This window comes from Mustela nigripes, chromosome 15 (assembly GCF_022355385.1).
Source record: "Mustela nigripes isolate SB6536 chromosome 15, MUSNIG.SB6536, whole genome shotgun sequence".
NCBI lineage: Eukaryota > Metazoa > Chordata > Mammalia > Carnivora > Mustelidae > Mustela > Mustela nigripes.
In genome coordinates, this window is record NC_081571.1 from 16451346 (window position 1) to 16476136 (window position 24791).

The 24791-nt window shown below is 37.3% G+C and overlaps 1 protein-coding gene across 3 annotated transcripts in view; it reads left to right on the top strand.

Moving 5' to 3' along the window:
- The first annotated feature begins 14155 nt into the window (after positions 1 to 14155).
- Positions 14156 to 24791, top strand: part of NBEA (neurobeachin) — a 682324-nt gene continuing 671688 nt past the window's right edge. For all 3 annotated transcript variants that reach the window (XM_059377712.1, XM_059377713.1, XM_059377714.1), the window contains exon 1: positions 14156 to 14999. In XM_059377712.1, the coding sequence (XP_059233695.1) occupies positions 14706 to 14999 (294 nt within the window). In that variant the 5' untranslated portion in view covers positions 14156 to 14705. The remainder of the gene's footprint in view (positions 15000 to 24791) is intronic.

Sequence of the window (24791 nt, forward strand, 5' to 3'; positions counted from 1 at the left end):
GGAATGGCCAGAATTCAGTAAACACACAGGTGTATAAACCAAAGTTTCATTAACCCAACAGCCTAGAAAATCTCCCACAAACTGAGGGGCACAAAGTTTTGGGGAGAACAAGTGCACAATATTTGCAGAAACAACTTGATACTGAGCCTGACCCCTTCCTGGCATGCGATTTCTCCAACATGATGAGAACCAATCCTCAATAGGTCTGGCCTGAAGTTCATTGGTGATCATGTCAAACATCTAACTAGTCACAGTGGTTGGTCACTATTGAATGCAGAGATAGAGATACCTGATGTCAGTAATTTGTCCTTATACATAAGGGGACAAGAGTTTTGCCTAGCATTCACAAACACAGTGTTACATTGTAATTTATCTATTAACTACCTTTTGCCAATAAGTTAGTAAACTTGGGACATGGAAAATGAGCAGAATCAGCAAGTTCAATTTGAAATGAAACCGTACATATTGAGCATCTAGTAATGAATGCATGAATCACTAATTTATAGGGTTGTTTTCCTTTCAAAATATTTTGTAGTATCATGAAAACATGATGCAAATCCCAAAGGAAATTTATTTAGAGATTTGACAAAGCTTTACCTTACTGTTCAATTAGAAAATGGATGATAGGAAAGAGTCTTCTAGTTGGTTAAAGATATTTATTGACAAAATTATCTGCAGAGAAACTGGCTGTTTGGCTCCACCAATATTCCCTACCTCAGCCAGGTACTCCTGAATATCCATTCCTGAGGGACTTTCCTCCAAAGGAAATGTATAAATGCATTAAAACTGAGGCATAAGAGTTGTTTTAAGGTATTCTGAGTATCTCAATTTTGGTTTCATGTTTTCAGACTCTTGACTGTTTGCCCAATTTTGCACTGCCTTCTTGATGTGTTCTTGCAGATTTGTGGTTGCTTTGACTCTCCTTTTCAAGTTGCCTCAACTGTAGCTTGTCTCACCAGTTTTGATTCCTAATCATTTGATTCCTGAATACTAGCTCTGGGCATTGAACCTCTCTATCCTCCTTTTAACTCTCCCCACAGTTTGTCAGATACTTTATTAACATCAGTTTCCTGCTCTGAGTCCACAGTCATGACTCACTACTTCCTGCATTACCAGAACTGAAAGAGTAGTATTCATTCCAGATAGCTGCCAGAATGAATGCTATTGTTTTCTCTGTAATACTCTACTTTTCAAAGCATGATCACGATTTATCTCATTTGCTCTTACAACAGTGTTATTGTAGAACAAGAGTTATTCATTCCCATTTTATTGGTAAGAAAAATGAGACTTGAAGAGCCCAAATAGTTTGCTTAATACTAAATAGTGAATATTCAATAATGTGAATGCTAATTTTAACCTTCCTCAAAATTCATGTCTTTTTTTTTTTTTGAAGATTTTTTCTTTATTTATCTGACAGAGATCACAAGTAGGCAGAGAGGCAGGCAGAGAGAGAGGAGGAAGCAGGCTCCCTGCAGCGCAGAGAGCCCTGTGTGGGGCTCGATCCCAGGACCGTGGGATCATGACCTGAGCCGAAGGCAGAGGCTTAACCCACTGAGCCACCCAGGTGCCCCATATCTTAAGGAATTTAACAGCCATATAGAGGAATGATTTCATTCTGTTTTAAAGTCTTTGATCTTCTTTCTTTAAGTGTTGAGATAAGCAATTATTGTAATGGGTTTTGAATTTATTGAATTATTAAATTTCTGCCTTTTCTTTCCTCCTTTCCTTTATCTAAACATTTATTGAGTACTTACCATGTATCAGCCAATAATCACAGTACACTGCTGAAGATTTGAAGTCCCTGCCTTCAAGTAGCTGCCAACCCAATGAGGAAAAAACACACAAGAGAGTGCATGGGTGGCTCAGCCTGTTAAGCATCTGCCTTTGGCTCAGGTCATGATCCAAAAGTCCTGGGATCCAGTCCAGCAAAGGGCTCCCTGCTCAGCAGGAAGCCTGCTTCTCCCTCTCCCTCTGCCTGGCCATCTGCCTGCTTATGCTCCCTCTCTCGGGCTTTCAATCAAAAACAAAAAAGCTTTCAATCAAAAACAAAAAAACAAAAAACAAACAAAAAACCTACATAATAAATCACCACACCATCATATATTTTTAATATGAAAATAATTACTGTATTAAAATATCATCTTATGTTAAAATAGCATATTAACATAAATTTTGCTAATTTATTATCTGTGTTCTTTATTAGAATGTCCATGAGGACAGGGACTTTGTCTTATTCATTACTATATTTCTGGTGCCTTGGTACTATCCATGGCTTGGAGAACACAATAGATATGTATAGTAAGGAAGAAGATGTTTCTTTTCTTTTAGGCCTTAAAAAAATAATTAATCATATTATGTTTCTAGGGATTGAAGACTACGAAATATACAAATTCAATCTATTTCTCCTAAAGTTTTGGTTCTTTATAGTAGAATTTCTTTTTTAAGTTTTCTGTCTTTATCAAACAGGCCATTTGAGTTATATTATTTAATAAATTATACAATCTTTTATTCTTTAATTATTTAAAAAATATTTTATTTATATATTTGACAGAGAGAGACAGAGATCACAAGTAGGCAGAGAGAGGGGGAAGCAGGCTCCCCGCTGAGCAGAAAGCCCAATGTGGAGCTCGATCCCAGGACCCTGAGACCATGACCTGAGCCAAAGGCAGAGGCATTAACCCACTGAGCCACCCAGGCGCCCCTAGATATACAATCTTTTAAATATAGACTACCTTTCATTTATTTAATGAGAAATACGTACTGCTAGAATATATAATGTCTCCTTGAAGTCGTCCTATTTCATGGTTTCATTATTTGAGACTCTTTAGAATGCTTTTAAGTGAATTTGTAATGAAATTATAGAGTTGCTACTTGTTTATGTAATAATATTGGAGAATTAAGTTCTTATCCAATTATTAGTCTATATGACATTTCATTTTCTGTTAATGCTTATTGAGTAGTAGATGGCCAAAAAGCTCAAAGGATTGATGTTTCAATTATATTCAGTATTTTACGTTTACAGTTGTGGTGTTCTAACTTCCACTACATTTCAGCTCTGTGTTCTGTTTTATAGGTGATTGTATTTCCTTTGGCATTTCCCTTATTTAAACGTCAAATAGATTACATTTTACAATTCCAGAGTACTGAAGCCATGTCTCCCTAGTAAGCTTTCAAAATAATTAACAGGATTGTTTACTTGAGAAAAGCTAATATATGTTTTATGTTGATTCAATATAACACATTTTCAGTTTAGGCATTAGTGGAGGTATTGAGACAATAAAAGACATTTTGAATTTTATAAATATTCTGAGTTAGGACAATTCCAAAAGACTAACAAATAGGAAAAAGAAAGTAGAATTATAGAAATATCCAGTCAATTTACATTTTAATACCTGGAAGCTTAGTAATAGCTAAGTTTACAGCATATGGGATGCCTGGGTGGCTCAAATGGTTAGGAGTCTGCCTTTGGCTCATGATCTTGGGGTCCTGGAATCGAGCCCCAACAGACTCCCTGCTCAGTGGGGAGCCTGCTTCTCTTTCTGCCTCTCTCTCTCTCTCTCTCTTCGTCTCTCATAAATAAATAAAATCTTTTAAAAAATAAAAAATAAAAAAAATTTTAAAAAGAAGTAGTTTATGGCATATGCATAATGCCAGTAGTGGTGTGGATTCCTGTCAATGTTAAAACTAAACACACACACCTGAGAAATAATTCGTAAAATTTAACCCCATGAAGTTCCACTGTCTCTTAAAAAAATAAAAATAAGGAAGAAACTCTTTCTTGGCTGGAACTTAAAGTACTAAACTTTATTTACAAAAAAATCAATAACACAAAAGTTCAATGAAAATGAAAGATAGAGAAAATCAGATATTGAAACAACAGAACAAAAGTGTAGTTTAAAATCTCAGGTGCATTTTGGTCAACTTCTGGTCAACTTTCTAGTCAACTGTTTTCTATGGATTAGTAAATTTAAAGGATTATTTTGCTATTATTATTTGCTTATTCCTTTGACTTTTTTACTTTTATAAGGGTTCAGAGAAAAAAATCCTATTTTGTAATATGTCTCCTCTAGTATGGAGTGAAAAAAACCCTGAAAAACAAAGAAAAAATACATAGCTAATTCGGCTTAATGTTTTTAGCAGAGATAAAAAACTCAAGGTTGAGACACAAAATTCTTAAAAGCCTTACAAAGTGAGCAAATATAGTATATATATTCTATATATCTTTCTGTGTGTGTATGCATATATATATTTATCTATTAAAAAAAAACTAAAGAAGACAATGTTGTCCTTTCCCTCTCTGAAGAAAGGTAAATCAGATCAATGAATAAAGAGATACAAGTGGATATTAGTGTACTGAATTATATAATCTGAACACTCACAAAATGCTACTGTCTTTTTGTGTTAACAGAGAAGCACAACTTCTATCATCTGTTGAGTACTTATTACAGACATTGCTTTAAATGGTTTATATGTTTTATCTCTTTAAATCTTCCAGGCAATGCATATGTGACTGATATTACAGGTGCAGAAATGGGTTCAAAAGCAATTTGTCTGGATTTGAACCCAATCTATCTGATTTCAAAACCATTCCTTTAGCCACTATCCCATACTGCAAAGGATTATTTGGGATTAGGGTGGGAATGGTGAAACAATAAACAATGTTTGGGAGAAATGCTGTATTATACAAGGTAACCATGGGAGCCTTCTGTTGTGCTTACGAAAGAAAAATAGAGTGATATGAATTATGAGGGCAAATCATGTGGCCATGACCCTAATGTGCTTGCTGAATGTGACTAGTCCTGAAACCTGCTGTTATATCTTCTTGCTGCTGCTAAATAAATCAGACTGAGTCTGTTTTTATTAAACAAAGACACTAGTGATAAAGCTGTGGCCAACATATGGCACTCCATCTACTTATCACAAGCATAGATTAGCAAAGAGAAAGTTTAATATATACATTCATGCACACTTAACAGATATTCAAATGCTAAATATGATTAAGCTTCTGGATCACTCAATATGTCCTTTAACCTTATGATTATGTGATTTAATAATTGTTTTCACATCAAAAACCAAGACGCTATATACAATATATATCTCAAATTCTGTAAGATTAAACTCTCAAGAAGTGAAAGGAAATAAACGATAGTCCCAGGAAATCAAACATAAATCTGAGATTGTCTAAGTGTACTACCTGATAATTGACCATTGAGGTAGTTGTTTCAAGCCATTCTTCCACTGGTTACTCCATAGTTGCTGGCACCAATACAGAAAGGCTGTAATCCAAAGTTTCATGCAGTAGTACTGGAGTTGGAAATCGATTTTATACCCCATCTCCTGTTGAGCTAAAGTTTCCTAAAAATCTCTGACTTTGAAAAGATTCTATTAATGACATAACTATTCTAAAGGACTCTTGGACATTTACTCATAACATTCTTTTCCTGCTTCTACCCAGAATATATGTTTTTCATTATAATTATATAGACATATGATAATACTTTCAATAGAGACTAGGAGATTGAGACTGAGACACATAACAAATCCTTTGCCAGAAAAGCATAATAAGGAGTGATATATTAATGGACTATGAAATTAAGTTTAGGTTAATCTTAATGAATACAATTAAAAACAATTTATTCACCCTAAGCAATTTTTGTCTAGAATTAAAGTGATTCCCAAGAAACAGAAAGGCTAATGGAGTTTGTTTGTTATTTTTGGTTGTTTGTTTGTTTTTAACCTTCACAGACATAGAGATATAAAACCAGACTGACTCTGGAGATCACTTCTTGGTGGGTAGCTTTCACCAAAACATGCAAAAACGTGATGACTTTGTTCTTTTAAAATAAACTCCCCAATCTCATTATCTTTCATTTGGTAAATTTGGTAGAAAGGAACTACTGGCCTCAGTCCAGGTCCCAATATAAGCCATGTGGGTTAGTGAAAAGACCTGAAGCCTTGGCCAGCTATACCTTGGGGGATCAAATCCCAGTTTTGTCACTTGAAGTATGACCTTGCACAACTGACAAACTCTTTTCATATTAGCTTCCTCATTTGAAAAATGGGAACAATAAGACCTTACTTGCAGGACTATAGTAAGGAATAGAAATAGTACATGTAGGGGCACCTGGGTGGCTCAGTGGGTTGAAGCCTCTGCCTTCGGCTCGGGTCATGATCCCAAGGTCCTGGGATCGAGCCCCGCATCAGGCTCTCTGCTCAGCAGGGAGCCTGCTTCCTCCTGCCTCTCTGCCTACTTGTGATCTCTGTCTGTCAAATAAATAAATAAAATCTTAAAAAAAAAAAGAAAGAAATAGTACATGTAGAAGTACATAGGATAAGAAATGAACAGTCTATGACAGCTATAATGGTTGACAACAATCAACCATAAACTCCATCTTTAATGTATGTTCAGTGTTTATTAGTATGAAAATAATTACATGTGTTCTTTAAAATTTTGTTTTCAGTAAAGGGAGTATAGGTGGCTATATATATTGTCATGTGAATTTCTTATCTTTGGAAAATGACACAGAAGACAATGAAAATTTGTCAACCTAGGCTACTTGAAAACAACAGTAAAAAAGCCAGAATCTTTTTTTTTTTTTAAATGCTGGAAATGGGTACCAATTTCAGGTCACTTTCACCTAGGTGGTATTTTGAAATGTATTCATGAAGGTGGCATTTAAGGAATTTCAATAGGAGGGGAGAGGAGGACAGAGCTATAGATAGGAGGAAGAACACGAGTAAGGCACCCAAATAGGAAAGCACGATTTATTAATTGGAAACAGAGTGATTCAGTTTGGCTAAGCATTGTTTCCCAACCTGGGGACCTAAGAAAGTGATCCATGAATACTTATATTGCTTATATACACCAGATATTGTTTATGGACAAACACCAAACACATTTATGTTGCATGTATGTATATTAGTTTCATAGGGCTGCTGTAACTTTTTTTTTAAAAGATTTTCATTTATTTATTTGACAGAGATCACAAGTAGGCAGAGAAGCAGGCAGAGAGAGAGGAGGAAGCAGGCTCCCCGTGGAGCAGAGAGCCCGATGCGGGGCTTGATTCCAGGACCCTGGGATCATGACCTGAGCCGAAGGCAGAGGCCCCAACCAGCTGAGCCACCCAGGCGCCCCTGTAACTTTTGTTACCATAGACGAGGTGGCTGAAAATAACAGAAATTTATTCTCTCACAGTTCTGGAATCTAGAAGTCCAAAATCAAGGTATCAACATGGTCATGCTTTTCCTGAAGGCTCTAGAAAAGAATTATTGCCTCTTTTTGTCTAACTTACTTCACTTAGCATAATACCCTTTAGGTCCATCCATATTGTCACAAATAGCAAGATTTTTTTATTTTTTAGAGTAGAGTAATATTCTATTAGATAGACAGACAGATATCATACTTTCTTTATCATCTATTGATGGATGCTTGTATTGCTTCCATATCCTGGCCTTGTAAATAATTCCACAATAAACATAGGGGTGCATATATCTTTTTGAATGTGTTTTTGTTTTTTTTTAGTAAATTCCCAGTAATAGAACTAGATCATATAGTATTTCCATTTTTAATTTTTTAAGGAATCTCCATACTGTTTTCCATATCTGGGAAAGACAAATTATCATTTGATTTTATTTATATGTGGACTCTAAAAAACAAAACAAAGGAACAACCAAACAAAACCAACAGACTTAAATACAGAAAACAAACTGTGGTTGCCAGATGGGAGGTAGATGGGGAAATGGGTGAAATAAGTGAAGGGGATTAAGAAGTTCAAACTTCGAGTTATAAAATAAGTAAGTCACAGAGATGAAAAGTACAGCATAGAGAATATAGTCAATAATATTGTAATAATGTTGTATGGTGAAAGATGGTGGCTACACTTTCTATGGTAACAAGCAGAGTAATGTATAAAATTGTCAAATTGCTATGTTGTATACCTGAAACAGATATAACAAAGTATGTCAAGTACACTTCAATTAAAAAAAAAAAAAAAAAGTCCTTCATTGTCTCTTCCTAGCTTCTGGTGGTTGCCAGCAATCCTCAGATTTTCTAGGCTCAGAGTAGCATAACTTCAATCTCTGCCTCTGTCTTTTCATGGCCTTCTTTCCTGTGTCTGTCTTCACATCATCATCCTTCTGTGTGCCTGTTTGGCTGTGTATCTCTTCCCCTTTTTTTATAAGAATACCAGTCATATTTGGTTAAGGGCCTACCTAATCCCAGTAGATCCTCATTTGAATTAGATAGGATCTACAAAGGCCTTACTTCCAAACAAGGTCACATGCCCAGATCCCAGGCAGGACTTGAACATATTTTGTCGGAGGGAGGAGGACACAATTCAACCCATAACACAGTGTGTGTGTGTGTGTGTGTGTGTGTATTCAAATATATATAATTATTATGATTTTTAAAAAGCAGAAATTATTTAAATAGCATTATTGAATTAAATATATCTTTTTAATATCATATTTTTCTCAATGGATATTCAAATAATAAATCTCTCTGGGAAGAGTCCAGGAGTCCACAGTTTTTTTTCTTGATACAAAGAGTTGTACTTAAAAATGTTGAGAGTTATTGTTGTAAGTTTCCTGTCCAGAACAGAATGAGGTAAACTAGAAAGTAAGTTTAGGTATGGAGGGCCTTTGGTACTAAGTAAGATAAGGACTCTGGGCTTCCTTTATTTGGTAAAGAGAATTATGGGTGACTTTTTGAGCAGATGACACATACGCACATAGATGTTATTGTGATTAATATATTAAAAATTCTTACCACACCACTCTGTCCACCAAAGTGGAGCTTTCGGAAAATTACCATGTTCAGGATGGACTGAAGAAGAGTGAATGTGGAGACAAGGAGAGCGTAGGAAGTGAGTAGGATCTCATTGAGGATAAAAAGAACAAGACACATGCTGGGCATATTGCCAAGGAAGAAGGGACAGAGGTCTGACCAATCTGATGTGAACATGTATATGTGTGTGCATTTGTACATATGTTTATGTGGATATTTGAGGGTATATGTATGCAGTATGATGTTTGCGTGCTTTTGAAATTCAACAGTACCTATTATTTCTGTACCACTCATTTGTTACTTTTAATGTTTTGACTTGCTAATTACATGGAAAACAATTTATTTCAGCTAGTCTACTTTCCTGTACACAGTAGGCCATCAAATATTTGTTGGCTGGTAACCATCAACATTTTAGCCATTCCAAATCCAGGTCCAATTTGTTAACAAATATTGAATTTCTATTTTGTGTGTGTGTTTTCTGCTCAGGACAAAAACTAGTCAGGTGAAAAAGATATAAATAAGTAGTTGGAGGAAAGTTGAAATTAAAATTTGGTGAAGAAACTGTAAAAAGGCACTTAGCTAGTCTACATGATTTCAAGTTCCCAAGGCAGGGCAAATTATATACATTGGTCCTGACAGAATCTGAAAACTAGATCATGTTGAACAACTCTCAGTGGTCTTGAAGAAGTCTTGGAGAAGTGCTGGAGGATTAAAGTGCCAAAGGGGAGAAAAAGGAGATAAATTCTTGAAAAACCACAGCAGGTAGCTGAATATTATCTACAAGTAAGATTACAGAACGGTCCGTTCATTAGAAAAGGAAGCAGTAAGTCATGTCATCACATTAAACACATTTTCTTGTTTATGATGTAGTTATTGGAAACTGATAATAATTCCTATCTCTTTATAGTTTTTACTTAAATTTCTCCCAGACACAGAGACAGTGAATCTGGATTTCAGCTCGCCAGTTGTCACGTTCCCTTATGATTCTCTTCTGCACAAGTTACAGTAACATGAGCTAGTTGTTAGCATAAGGTGTAACTATTTCATAGTTGAAGGATTATATAAAACAGGTACTTATAAACAACTTAAATCAGTGATCTTCAAACTTTTGGTTATGACTTACAGTCAAAGATTCATTTTACATGATTATCTAGTGAGCACACATGTACATATCTATGTGTATATATGTGTATGTAATTTAAAAAATAGATATTTTACATTCTGTTTGATACTTTACATTCTGTTTCACTAAACTGCTGGTTGCAACCGTCTAATTCTATTTCACTACTCACAAATGGGTTGAGGTCTATAGTTTGAAAAATGTAAATTGATTTCAATCAGAATGTTTCTAGTGACAAAACAGCTGTTTGTATCCTGTTTCATCAAATATTTGGATGAAGATATATAAGGTTTGTGCTAAAGTTTGCAGATAATATAATAATAAGACAAAATTTTTGCATGATAAAAATAGGATTAAGAAATTCCCAGCAAATTAAATTTACATGGAAAATTAAACAGAAAAATGGAATAAGATAGAAATAGAATTAAATTAAATTTAAATATGTACATACAATTCTGCACTTTATATCTCAAAATCTATATGTGAGTGTTGCTGCTTAGCAGCAGCATGTCTACAACAAAACAAAACAATAACAATGAAACAAAAATCTTGGTGTTTCATTTGATAAGAATTTTAAAACGAGGGGAATGGAACTGAAATTATTTGGGAATCTACAATATGCCAAACAGGAATCATTGGTGCATTAAATGAATCATTAGTGTCACATTGCTGTAAAACCTAGAGCCAAACTAAACAGAATTGATTTGGGGTTACATTAACAGGAATTATATTTCTAAAGGTTGAGGTTTGTTTAAGAGTTACTTTCTATATTATACTGGTCCAAACCTATTTACCTGAACACCTTTTCAGCTGAAGTTTAGAGGATAGCTATAAACCTGTTCTTTAAAGAATATGTTAAGGGAATGGGGATGTTTAGCCTGGAGAATTGCTGTTTTCATTCATTCATTTTTTTTTTAACACCTTTATTCAATGGAAATTATAAGCCAGCCATGTTAGCAGCTGAAGACACAAAGAAAACCACAACATTGTGTTTTCCCACAGCCAATGAATGAAAACATTATTTACTGACCCTTGTTATTGCATTAATACCTTAAAGGTATTAGTTCCTTGGGGCGCCTGGGTGGCTCAGTGGGTTAAGCCGCTGCCTTCGGCTCAGGTCATGATCTCAGGGTCCTGGGATCGGGTCCCGCATCAGGCTCTCTGCTCAGCAGGGAGCCTGCTTCCTCCTCTCTCTCTCTGCCTGCCTCTCTGCCTACTTGTAATCTCTCTCTGTCAAATAAATAAATAAAATCTTAAAAAAAAAAAAAAACCTTTAAAAAAATAAATAAATAAATAAAGATATTGTCGTTAAAAAAAAAAGGTATTAGTTCCTTTCATCCTTTAATCCTATGAATCTCTACTTTGGGTTGGATAAACTATGGCTTTGAAGATAAGTCATTTGTCTAAGATTACACAGGTAAGTGGCTCAGAAACTGGAATCCAAACTCAGGTCCTACTATACCAAGCATGTATTCTCAACCACTATGCAATATTGCTTCTTGATATGTTATTTGCAATACCAAATTACTCTATGGTACCCCCTGAAACTAATCTAACACTGTATGTTAACTGTACTGGAATTAAAATTAAAAAAATATTGCTCCTTAGAACTCAGATGCATGGGCTTCTTATCTTTGAAAAACTGCCCTTTGAAAACAGAGGTATGCATCTATTCAAGTAAAAATGTACACAAAATTAATATTCACCACATACAATGGCTTTAATCTGGAGAGTTTAAAAAAAGAACATTTTAGGTAGGTTCTATTATTATGTAACTGCTTTTATTTCAAAAATATTGTTAATGCAAACACTAAGCTATTTGTACATTTACCGGGAAATAGGCTTTATAGGCTAAAAAGAAACATACCTGCTGTCTTTTCTAAACTTTATGCTTTGGGGGATAGTATTGAAAACACATAACTGTGTAATTATAAAGACTTGTATGTGGTTATAATTGGTTTTACATGTGTTTATAGGTCATTCAACACATATTGTGCCTGTATACTAAAGGTACAAGGACACATTTACTATGTGCTGGCAGCTGAGTTCAAGTGATTCATTGAATTCTCACTTCCTTATGGGGTAGGTATTCTAGGAGCTAGGAGACTAGCTTGATAAATTGAGTAGACTGTGCAGGTGGTAAGTTTTGAGAATTATTCCAATGCTTGTGCATTTTCCACACTACCATACTGCCTTCAAGGAGCTGACAGCATGCTGGAGAGTATTTTTTAATTGGTAAGCTCTTTTAAATATTTCTGATATTGAATTAAGTATGCAACAGAAGTAGGGTCTTCCTACTTTGAAAAGGTTATATCCTTTTAACCCACTCCCTGTCTCCACTAAAGGAAAATGAACAAATACAAAACGAATAAGAAAAACAAAACCAAAGTGCACACACATACTGCTTAAGAAACAAAACAGAGAAAATTAAAATGAAAATATTAAGATGATGTTAAGCTATTCATTTGAAAAGGAAATAGAAAGTTCCGGTTGTCACTGTCTCTCAAAGCACTCATGCAAGAAGTCTAAAAATAGCAAGAGGTAGAACCTGCTGCCATATTTTTTTTTATACACAGCAGGGTGAAAAAAAAGCTAGTGTGATGATCTTTCAGTCTGGATTTACATATTGAAGTTATATCATTTTTGATTTACAAATGAAAATTGTGCTCATAAAAGTAGACAACACTATAAATAAAAGACTTGATAGGCAGTTATATATGTTGCAGGGTTTTTAAATTATATCTTATCTAAGTCACACTATTAAAAGTTACTGGTTTTGCAAGTTTTTCATACAGTTTCAATCATTTAAGCATTTTATAATTCAATTGCTATTTAATATAAATGGACATACCAATTACCACTTCTTTCAAAAGGATTTTTTTTTTTTGCTAATAATTCAACTCAATTTGCTAATTCAACCAATTCAGCGCAAATTTAAAACAACTAAAAACTAATTGTAAGTGCTGGTTTTGAGGAGCTTTGTTATACATAACCTATATACCTTAGAATTTTACCATGTTCCAATATCCTGAAAGTTAACTTGACTAGGTGGCCCAGTTAAATATGAGTAATAACTGGGTTATGATAGATTTGTATATTGACTCTGTTTATTTGAGATGACAATTAGAATGACTTGAATATACCTCCAGATACCAACTATTTCTGGTGGCTTGTAATATATCTTTATTGAAAAGGGAATACTTCATGAAATATTAAAGAAAATTAATCCTTCATTTCAAAGGAGAAAACAGCAGTCATGCCTGTTTAGTTTTAATTCAGGACTAGCAGCAAGATTACTGTATACAGTTTAATTTTCTTAAGCAATAATATTTTTGTTTTATATTTATATTTATACAGGTATACTTTGTTTTGCACATTAAGACTGGTGATGAGGATTACCTGTATTTTTAGATACTTTCAAAAACCTCTGAGCTGTACATGACTAAGGAAAAGGGAGGCATCATTAGTTGGCATCATACCTGAAGATCTCAAGAGATTTCTGTAATATGGGATATGTAGCTCCCACCAAACTACCATATAGTGTCACTCAGTGCAGCCTTTTTAGGCTGATAGGTGAGTTCAAGAGCTGTTTGTTGTTCAGAGCTCCATCCAGAGCGGATCACTGTTTGACAAGTTCTATTTTAAGTCGTGCCTGTGTGTGCAGGTGTCAGCCTCTTTCATAGCTGTAGAAAAAGACCCATTACACTCCATCTGTAGCCTTCCCCGACAATGCAAGATCTTTCCCCGTGGTGCGTTTGTTTCTGCTTTGCCAGCCACTTTTTATTTGGGAAATTGGGGGATGGGGGGCGCTAGGCGGGTAGTACTGCGAGGAAGGACGAAGAGGGGCAGAAAGAGGTCGTCTGCCACTCCCCTACCTTACAAGGCACGTGGCACTGGCAGTGGCAGCTGCTAGATGCAATGATGAAGACGAAGATGATGAACCTCCTCTTAGCAAAAGGATATTGAAGGAAGGAGGAGGAGGCAGCGAAGGCAAGACACACACTCACTGTGTCCTTCCCTACAGGGAGAATCCACCCTCTAGGGAAAAAGTACAAGGAAGCCACTACCTGTCCCGCCTCTACCAGCTTGCCCCAGGGTCTGGCATTGGTCCCCATGCACCTGCTCACCTGTCTATCGGCTCAGGGTGGTTGGGGGAGGGAGGAGGGGTGTCGGGGTGGGTGGGTGGAAAAGAGAAGGAGGGCAGGGCAAAAGAGGGGGTGCACCGAGGGCTCCACCCCCGGAGACTCTGCGCAGGCGCAGTGGCCGCTACCGCAGGCAGGGGGCGGCAACATGGCGGAGTGAGCGGCGGCGTCGGGGCTTCACAACAACAGTGGCGCCCGTAGCAGCAGTAGCAGCAGCGTCAGTAGCGTCGGCCACAGCCTGAGCTTCAGCACCGGCCAGCGTCGTGGCCAGCTGCTCGCCCCTCAGGGCTTTTCAGAGCGGCGGCCGCATCTCCGCGGGGGGCGGGCCGGGCCGGACGGACCGGGAGGGGGAGAGAGAGGAGGCAGCGGTAGCGGCGGCGACAGCGGTATAGCTGCTGGGCGGGCACTGCCGCTCGCCGGGCAGCGGTTAGCGGCGCAGCCACCGCCGGGAATAAGCCTGGGAATAACCCACCGCCTCCGCCGGGGAGGGCGCCGGAGCGGGCCGGGCTGACGCGCAGGCGGGAGCGGGCCCGGCGCCGCGGCGCTGGTGGATGCTGGGGCTCCGAGGCGACGGCCGGGGGGCGGGGGCCGAGGCAGGTATAACGGTACCGGCGGAGGCAGCGCCTCTGCTCTTCCCTTCTACCCAGGAGGGGGGCAAATGGCGAGCGAGAAGCCGGGCCCGGGCCCGGGGCTCGAGCCTCAGCCCGTGGGGCTCATCGCCGTCGGGGCCGGAGGCGGAGGCGGCGTGGGCAGCGGCGGTGGCGGCAGCGGGGGCAGTGGGATGGGAGAGCTGAGGGGGGCGTCCGGCTCCGGCTCGGTGGTGCTGCCCGCGGGGATGATTAACCCTTCGGTGCCGATCCGCAACATCCGGATGAAATTCGCAGTGTTGATTGGACTCATACAGGTCGGAGAGGTCAGCAACAGGGACATCGTGGAGACGGTGCTCAACCTGGTAAGGGAAAAGGCGTGCTCTCCATCTGCCTCCCAGCCCCCCATAGCTTGCCTCCCCAGCCTCTTGCTCCCACACACCTCCACCCCCAGGGTCGCATACGCTGCGCGTCCCTGGGAGCCCCGATCGTCGGGCGGGTATTGCCCAGCGGGTGACCTGCCTGCGTGCAGCCTTAGCCACGCCACCTCCCAGCTCTCCTCTGGTCCTCTCCTGCCTCCTGAGTGCGGTGCCCAACTTAACACCGCTTATTATCACTTCTCCTGACTATGAGCAGAAATTATTCCTTGCCGTGCAGGTTGTGGGTTGACTTGAGAGTTTAGTTAGGGGGAGAGGAGGCCTCCTTTTCTCTGGGGTTCTTTCTTCTACACTCTTAATTGTCTGTGGTGTCGCTCTCCGAGGATGAAAGCCTTGCCCCTGGAGCCTAAATTCCCCCGTGCTACCGAAATGTGAGAAGCGCATTAGCTCTAACTTGAGCAGCTGGGGTGTGATGTTTTCAAATGAGGAAAATGATGCAGTTTTGCATCTGCCTTTAAATATATTCAGAGGCTGTGATGGAGAGTGTTGTGGCTGTATTTTGCATGCCCCCCCCCCCTTTCCCGCCCCATCTCTTTTTAGGCAGCCTTCTTTCTTTGTAATATTGCCCTGGGTATGCTGACCTCTTAGACATTTTTTTTTTTTTTTTTAAATGCACACAAGGTGTTAAAATGTCAGGGCACCCAATCATACAGGTTGGTTTCTATGGTTGCCTTCCGAGAGCGTGGCATGTGGATCAAGACTAAAGGCAAGGTGTTAAATGAAGCCGTGGGTTTTGGTTTCTTTCATGATAAGAAAGAGTTACTGCAGAACTGTGTATGACTTAATGTTTTGCGCTATCTACAGAGAGGCTAAGAAGCGTTCAAGATGTCAGGGGAAGAAATGAGAAGAAATAAAGAAAGCAGAATCATAAATTACGGATAATTAAGAGTAGTTCATTTTTAATGTTTTGCAAATGCAGTTTTGCTGCAGCAAAGCTTTTAAAGCAGTTTCCTCTGCAATATCTAGTCTTTGATACACTGTTAAGGTAGGGTTTTGGAAGACAAGGCTTAAATCAGGAGCGGATCAGTTGACTTGTGTTTGGTGTGGAGTCACAGAAATGTAAAAATATGTTTACAAGGAGATTTTATAACACCTATATAGTCTGATTTTTCAGCCAAGCAATTATTTTTATTTCATCTATTGGAAAACTGAAAGAAAGCTGCAACTACAGCAGTGGTGCCCTGAGACGTGGATTAATGTCTGTGGTCTTATGAACCTCTTAAATTCACAGAAAAGTTAAAGCTGCTTTTTTCCCCCTTTTTTGCTAGTATGTCAAGTCAAAGAATATGTGTTTGCTTTGTTATATTATTACTTTTTACATAGAATACACCTCTTTCTACTCTACCTGTCAAATAAATCACCAAAAAAGTCATTGTAAGTTTGGGGGAATGTCACCTGGATATAACCAAATTCTTTTCAAAACAATGACAGAAATATTGTTTCTTTTAACCAGCTGCAAATAGGAGATCAGTACTTGCCTTTTTAAAAAACAAGCAAGATGAAATCTCAAAATATATTAGTATGTTAGCAGGTACTGTATTTCTGTAAATTTAAAAGAACACATATAAAGTTTTTTTTTCCAGTTTTCACCTAACCAATACCATTTTTTAACCTTAGGTGATGTGATATTAGGTTATTTTAATAAGTGTTTGTATGCTTAGTACATTTTAACATGATAAGAGGCAATAGAGCTCTCACAAGCTGGAAACTGATTTGAATGTGTAACCAGTTTGGACTCTGCAGCAGTAGTGATGTATGCCAGATCAGTTCTTAACAGATGGGGTTCTATACATATACAGTTAGGTTAAGAAAGGAAGTGAAATACTTCTTTTGAAATAGAAAAGAAATTTAACTCTCTTACAGTGCAGTAAAAATCTGGCGTGAAGTCTCAGTATGCAAACATTATGTTAGAGATTAGCTTTACTGTTAAGCTTAATTGGAGTAATCAGAAATAAGGTAATACTGAAATGTTATATCCCAAATCCACATAAGACCTTGTAACTCATTGATTTTGGAATAAAAAAGGTTAGGTTTAAAATTTCTTTGTACATATTTAAAGGATGCAGTAGTTCTTGAAACATTTGGGGAAAAGAATATATGACAAAGGGAGCTATTTGCTATTAAGTTGTTAATTATATTGATTTTAGAATACAAATTGATCACTTGAAGGGTAATATTTCTTGAGCTGTAGGTTTAGGGCTTTATCTTTCTAATATACTCATGAAAAAAATGTCATGCTTAAGCTGGTTCTGAAAATACTTGGAAATCATAGGCATTTAGAAAATAATTATCAAAACAATTCTGTTAATAAGTAAATCAGTAAAATCCATTTAGGGAGCTTCGTGACTAGTTAGAAGTTAGAAGCTTCTAATATTATCTCTAAAGTGAGTTTTTTCAATTTTCAATCTTAATTTAAAATATTAAATTAAAAAAGTAGGTAGAAATAGTGAAATCTCTATCACAGTGCCATTTATGACAGAAAAGAAAGGAGGGAAACTGATGAAACTTCAAAACAAAACAGTTTCTACTTAAACAGTCTTAATCAGTCACTTTTGCCAAAATATTTATCATTTTTCATGTACATTCTATATCTCTAGATAAAATGGGAATACTAATTCATGGTTTTCAGGTGTTTTTTTTCTCTTGCCTTGCCTAAAGAATTAAAAGTTTTGCTGAGTGAAGTTTAAGTATGCAGTAAAATATAGGGTTTCTACGCAGTCATAGCTGTAATTTTTCTGCTTTTGTTTGCCAAGGTAGAGCTGTTTCCATTAATCAGGTGGGTTATGAATTTGTCGAAGAATCACAGATGTAAAGAGAAATAAAGTGATTAATTTCAATTGTAGATGGATATATTTTGTATAATGATATTGATAACTTGAAATGTTAAAATATAGCACCCAATATTTATATTTACAGAATCAGGAAGATGAGTAAATCAATTTATAAATAATGTTACAATGATATTATAGTGTCAAGAATTTTGCAGTGTAGCTGTGAAAGAAGCTGATCATCAACAAACTTTGACTTTAGGAAGAATTATTTAATGTAGCAGTACAAGAGAGTCCTAACTCTAGATAAGGAATTTGGTTGCCTGTTTCAGTTATAAAATAGGCATACTGCTTAATCGAGTGCTTCTTTTGTAAACACCCTTAACATATGTTTGTATAAGGCTTTTCTTTCCTTGAAGTAAATGCTATGTAAATATCATGTGTTCTTTGTTTATAAATGAAAGTTTCTTTTTATCAAAGATTTTAATATAAACATAGTTTTAGAAAAGATAAAATAGAGGATTGATATTTACTTAGTGAAAGAATTCAGGTTTGAATAGTTGTCTTAGGTAGTATAATTCTATAGCATTTGATTAAAAATTTTTTTCCCCAAATTACAGTGCCATATCAGTGTATCTTTTTTTTTTTTTTTAAGATTTTATTTATTTATTTGACAGAGAGAAATCACAAGTAGAGGAGAGGCAGGCAGAGAGAGAGAGGGAAGCAGGCTCCCTGCCAAGCAGAGAGCCCGATGCGGGACTCGATCCCAGGACCCTGAGATCATGACCTGAGCCGAAGGCAGCGGCTTACCCCACTGAGCCACCCAGGCGCCCCATATCAGTGTATCTTGTAAAAAAAATACTTCCTCTGATAATTTCATTTTTTTACATGTGAATGGCATATTATATTGAAAACAATATAAGATACTTACCCGGGATTTTGTGGGCAAAGTTACTCTCCTCTCTTGCATATGAGTCATAGTATTTTTGTTAATAGGGAATTTTTAAGTGATTCTCTTGTGATTGAATGGGACAGTAGCTTTTCTTAGAGTTTTTTCCTTTGTAGTTTGAAAATCAGAATCATTTTCCCTTTAAAGAAACATAGAATTTCACAAACAAAAGGTATATTCTGCATTTGAACTGAATTTATTTTAAAAATATGTAGTTGCATCTTGGAATCATGAAAGTCCATAATATTAACAAAATTACATTTACCTATATAAAAAGAGAATTTCCTGCATTTTAATTTACATTGGCATGTAAGTCATTTCATATTAACTTGAATTATTTTATTTTTGCTATTGAGTATTGCAAATTAAATTAAGAATCCATTTGTAAACATTGGAAGTTACACCATCAAGAGTTCTGAGATTTTCCACAGAAAGATTCATTTAGTCATGGAATGACACCAAAGCAGTATGGATAAGCCCTGAGAAATGTATAGAATTGTTGAATCATTATACTGATGTAACACTGTATGTTAATTATAGTTGAATAAAAAAAGAGCAAAGTGCAAATACTCTATAGCCAGATTATGATCAAGGCATATTAATTTTAAATAAGTATTTTGTATATTGCTAGTCAGTTTTTGGCAAATACTATGCTGTTGAATAAATGTATCTCAAGGTTCTATGTTTGCTATGCTTTCCCCAAACACAGTATAGAGAAATTCATTGGAATTTATTCAATTGGAATAAAAAAAGTTAGGTTTAAAATTTCTTTGTACATTTAAAGATGCAGTAGGTCTTTAAATAGAAACTTTTGGGGAAAAGATTATATGACAAAGGGAGCTATTTGTCTTATCCCCCCGCCCTCCATTTTGGATCACTGATGTGCTACTGTATCCTAAAATTCAATCATCCACATTTTTGACTGTTTATTTAAATATTATTTTACATCAGTTTCATAGGCTTCTAATTTTTTGCCTGAACTTTTCACATTTCATGCATTGTCAGCATACAGGTATCCCCTGCTTTCCAAAAGTTGATGTTTTGCCATTTCACTTTTATGAAAGACCTATGTTAATACCTGTTTTTGTTAACCAAAAAAAAATCTGAAGATTTTTGCTTTTACAAAAAAAAACCATTACTGTACCAGTAATAGGTCTTTTGTCTTTTTTTTTTTTTTAAAGATTTTATTGATTTATTTGACAGAGAGAGATCAGAAGTAGGCAGAGAGTCAGGCAGAGAGAGAGGGAGGAAGCAGGCTCCCCGCCGAGCAGAGAGCCTGATGTGGGGCTCGATCCCAGGACCCTGAGACCATGACCTGAGCCGAAAGCAGAGGCTTTAACCCACTGAGCCACCCAGGTGCCCCAAGGGGCACAGTGATGGCTCAGTCAGTTAAGAGTACAACCCTTTTTTTTTTTTTTTAAAGATTTTATTTAGTAATAGGTCTTTTGTAAAAGTGAAGTAGCATATTGCCAACTTAAGGAGAGTGGGAGATACTCTTCATTTTATGCATTTCGACTTTTGAAAGGTTTCACAGAATACTCTACTTTTGGGTAGTGGGGGAACCAGTATCTCCTTCTCCAGAGATACACCTATCACTCTCAAATATTTTTATTTATTTATTTTCCTACTGTTGTTATTTATGTGTGTTACCCCTCCTATGCTGTGAACTCCACAAGGGCAGGAGTCTGTTTTATGCATACAGATGGTCCTTGCCTTAACTGATGGCTCAGTAATTTTTAGACTTTACAATGGTCCAAAAGTAAAACACACTCATTAAAAACCATACTTAGAATTTGACCTTTTCCTCGGTTAGTGATATGTAGTATGATACTCTCGCGTGATGCTAGGCAGCAAGTCACCTCCCTATTAGCCACTGGATCATGAGGGTGGACAACTGATATACTCAGCCATTCTGTACCCATACAACCATTCTGTTTTTCTCTACTTTCAGTGTGTAGTATTCAATAAATTACAGGAGATAATTCAACACTTTATTATAAAATGGGCTTTATGTTAGATGATTTACCCAATTGTAGGCTACTGTAAGTGTTCTGAAAATGTTTAAGGTGGGCTAGGCCAAGCAATGATGTTCAGAATGTTAGATGTATTAAATGCATTTTTGACTTTTGATATTTTCAACTTACAATGGGTTTATCAGAACATAACATCATAAGTTGAAGATACATATTTATCTTTTATGTTTTGGTTCTTGGGTAAGTTAAATGCATTTTGAGTAGGAAGGACCGTATTATTAGGCAGTAGAAGACCAGTTTCTCAGCAGTCAACAGTAACGTCCAGACCCAAGATCCTGAAATAAATGAGACTCATTTAATGTATTGCCTAGTTTTGTAACTAGAAATGTGTGTTAAATATGTATGCATTATGTAGACCTTACTATATAGGTAAATGTTATTTTTAAACTGACACATTGGAAGAAGTAAGTATCTGATAAGAACTTTTTGTTTCAATAAACCTATGTATATATCAAATGTATAAGCACATGACAAAGATTATGTTCTTATTAGCAAAGAATACATATAAGGCTTTGAATAGAAATTAAAAAGTTATTGGGACACCTGGGTGGCTCAGTCAGTTAAGTGTCTGTCTGCCTTTGGCTCAGATCATGATCCCAGTGTCCTGGAATCAAGTCCTGTATCAGGCTCCTTGCTCAGTGAGTAGCCTGCTTCTCCCTCTGACTGCCCCTCCCCCTGCTTGTGCCTGTGCTTATGTGCACTCTCTCTCTCTCTCTTTCTCTGACAAATAAGTAAATAAAATCTTAAAAAAAATTAAAGTGTTTTTGCAGTATGTCATATTGCCAGGAATAGTGGACATCTTTTGTTTTTGTCTCTCTGGCATACATTTCCCTTTTTGATAAGGGCACTGTAGTTGCCTTTGAGGAAGCACTTACCTGCCGTTTTTTAGTTCAGCTGGTTTAGGTGGGCTGGGTATCTAACCCAGGCATGGCCAGAATCACTGTGATTGGCTCAGGGTTGAACATTTAACTCAAGGGGAGTCATAGGGTCAGTCATAGGACTTGTGCTGAAACTCATTCTTTTGGGGATGCTAAATTGGTATCATCCTATAGTTGTGGGAGCCTGTATTAGAATTTGACTTAGTATGGGGAGAGAGAGAAATATGTCCTTTTTAAAAAAACAAAACAAAACATTTATTTGAGAGAATGTTTGTGCATGAGTGTTTGCGCATGTGCATGAGCAGGGGAAGGGGCAAAGGGAGAAGGAGAACCTGGAACAGACTTCCTGCTGAGTATGGAGCCCAATGGTGGGCTCCAAGCTGGGCTCAATCCCAGGACCTCGAGATCATGACCTGAGCTGAAATCAAGAGTGGATGCTTAACTGACAGCCACTCTGGTGCCCCAAGAGAGAGAGAAATACATTCTTGATTCTGCTTGAACCTCTGGCATTCTCTGGAGAGAATAATCTATGGAGATTATTTTCTAACCATTAAATTCTCTTTTAAAGTTTATTATTGTTGTTAGCTTCAAGTCATTTTAAATTGGGGCTCTGTCACTTGTTAATGGAAAGAATCCTTCCTAGCATAGACTTTAGTAAATAGAAATGGTATGTTGTAAGGAATAGACTTTAAATGTTGAAATGGAGTAGAAGGCAATGAAGACTTTGCTTTCCCCTAGCAATTCCTTTTAAGGAATTACAGAACAGCTGCTTTAAATTGTCACCTGGGTATCTTTGCCCATGGAATTACTGAGTTGGTAACTTTAGGGGGATACTTTAGTTTTTGGTCACTTTTTTGTGGCCTTTGATAATGTTTTAGAGGAGAGCAGCTAGCTTTGGTGCAAGCTGGCATGGTTGAAAGACAGGGAAGAAAATACTGGGAGACTGAATGTTGTTAGGATATTGAAAAGATGGAAATCTGGATTAAGCTATATCTTGACAAGATTTCTGGCTCTGATGCTAATTCAACCAGTTGATTGAAGGTAATTGACCAAAAATTTGTTAGGTTTGAGAAAACTACTTTGAGAGGGGTGCGCGGTCGGCTCAGTTGGTTAAATGACTGCCTTCGGCTCAGGTCATGATCCTAGAGTCCTAGGATCGAGTCCCGCGTTGAGCTCCCAGCTCCATGGAGAGTCTGCTTCTCCCTCTGACCTTCTCCTCTGTCATGCATCTCTCTCAATCTCTCTCTCTCTCAAATAAATAAATAAAATCTTAAAAAAAAAAAGAGACTTCAAGAATAACTTCAAGTCTGAGAAACAAAGATCTGTATTCCTTTCCTTCTAAGGCAGTTCTAAGCTTTAGTAAGAGGAAGTTGGCTGCTAAAGCAGCGTAGCTGCTGGATGGAAAATCTAAGCTATGAAGGTGAGCAGACAAGTGAGGTCTTCTGAGTTAGTAGGAATGAGTACATCTGCATTGGTTGAACAAGCAACTGCATTGCCAGGATAAGAAATTCTTGCTACTCTAACCAGTAGTGTACCGTGTGTGCTTCAAATTAGTGACCATGGTTTACCTTTGCCACTCTTCTAAGTGCAAATTATTATTTATGTTCTTTACCATCCTATATTAAGTATCAGGGAGGTAGCTAAATTTATTGTATAACTACATGTTGTCAGATAATGAGGTACCACCAAAAAGAATGCACATTTGGACTTGACCAATTCATAACATAAAGTTTTATTAGACTTGTAGCTTGATGCATTAACTTGACATTGTCTTTGTCTCTTCCTCACTCCCTGCTCACCCCACACCTCCTTGAGGCTATGGTAGTAACATCTTTTTCTTCTAAAGATTTTATTTATTTATTTATTTATTTATTTTAAGATTTTATTTATCAGAGAGAGGGGAGAGAGCGAGCACAGGCAGACAGAATGGCAGGCAGAGGCAGAGGGAGAAGCAGGCTCCCTGCCGAGCAAGGAGCCCGATGTGGGACTCGATACCAGGACGCTGGGATCATGACCTGAGCTGAAGGCAGCTGCCCAACCAACTGAGCCACCCAGGCGTCCCAAGATTTTATTTATTTATTTGACAGACACAGTAAGAGAGGTAACACAAGCAGGGGGAGCGGGAGAGGGAGAAGCAGGCTTCCTGCTGAGCAGGGTGTGGGGCTCCATAGGACCCTGGGATCACAGCCCAAGCCTACGGCAGACACCTAACAACTGAGCCACCCAGGTGCCCAGTAATAACATTGTTAAACATGGGTATTAAAGAATTATGTATATATGGAGAAGTGAATATATACATGAAAAATTATGTATACATACCTTATGGGCAGCCAAGGGCTAGAATGTTACAATTTTCTGACATTTTGGCTGTATAACATCCATTTTTTCTGCTGCTAACAGTTCTAGATTTTTTGAGACTCCTCTCGAAGTCATCCCTTCTTGATTCTTTGTTTATATGGTTTGGGGTTTCTGTAGATTCCTTTCTGCTTTCCTGAATCAGAAGCAGAAACTGGACCTGGCTCATCAATAAAACTTTTGGTTAAAATTCTAGCTGCACATCTGAGTAGCTTGGTAACTTCTTTAATTCTGTCAGAGAAAGATATTGACCATTAGTGTTGACAAAATGTTAGAATATAAGTCTGTATTTGACTGGCAATCTGTCACCATGAATCAGGGTATGCTTGAGAATGGACCTATCACAGAGGCACCTAGAATGAGGAGATAGATTACCAACAACATCTTTAGAACCGTTCAGGTCAGTTGTATCCCCTGACCTTTCAATGCATTAAGCTAATAAATTTCTTATTTTGCTTGAGCCAGTTTGAGTTGCACTCCACTGACTCCTGACCAGTATTCTAAATAAAAAAAAAAAAACAAAAAAACCCAAAAAAACAAAAAATCCCCAAAACCTTAGGTATTAAGTATTATAGGACGAGTCCTAAGAAAAATATTAACTTGGCAAAGGACTTGGTATATTTCAAGAAAGAAGTATTAAGTATTAAGTATTAAGTATTAAGTATTAATATTAAGTATTATAGGACGAGTCCTAAGAAAAATATTAACTTGGCAAAGGACTTGGTATATTTCAAGAA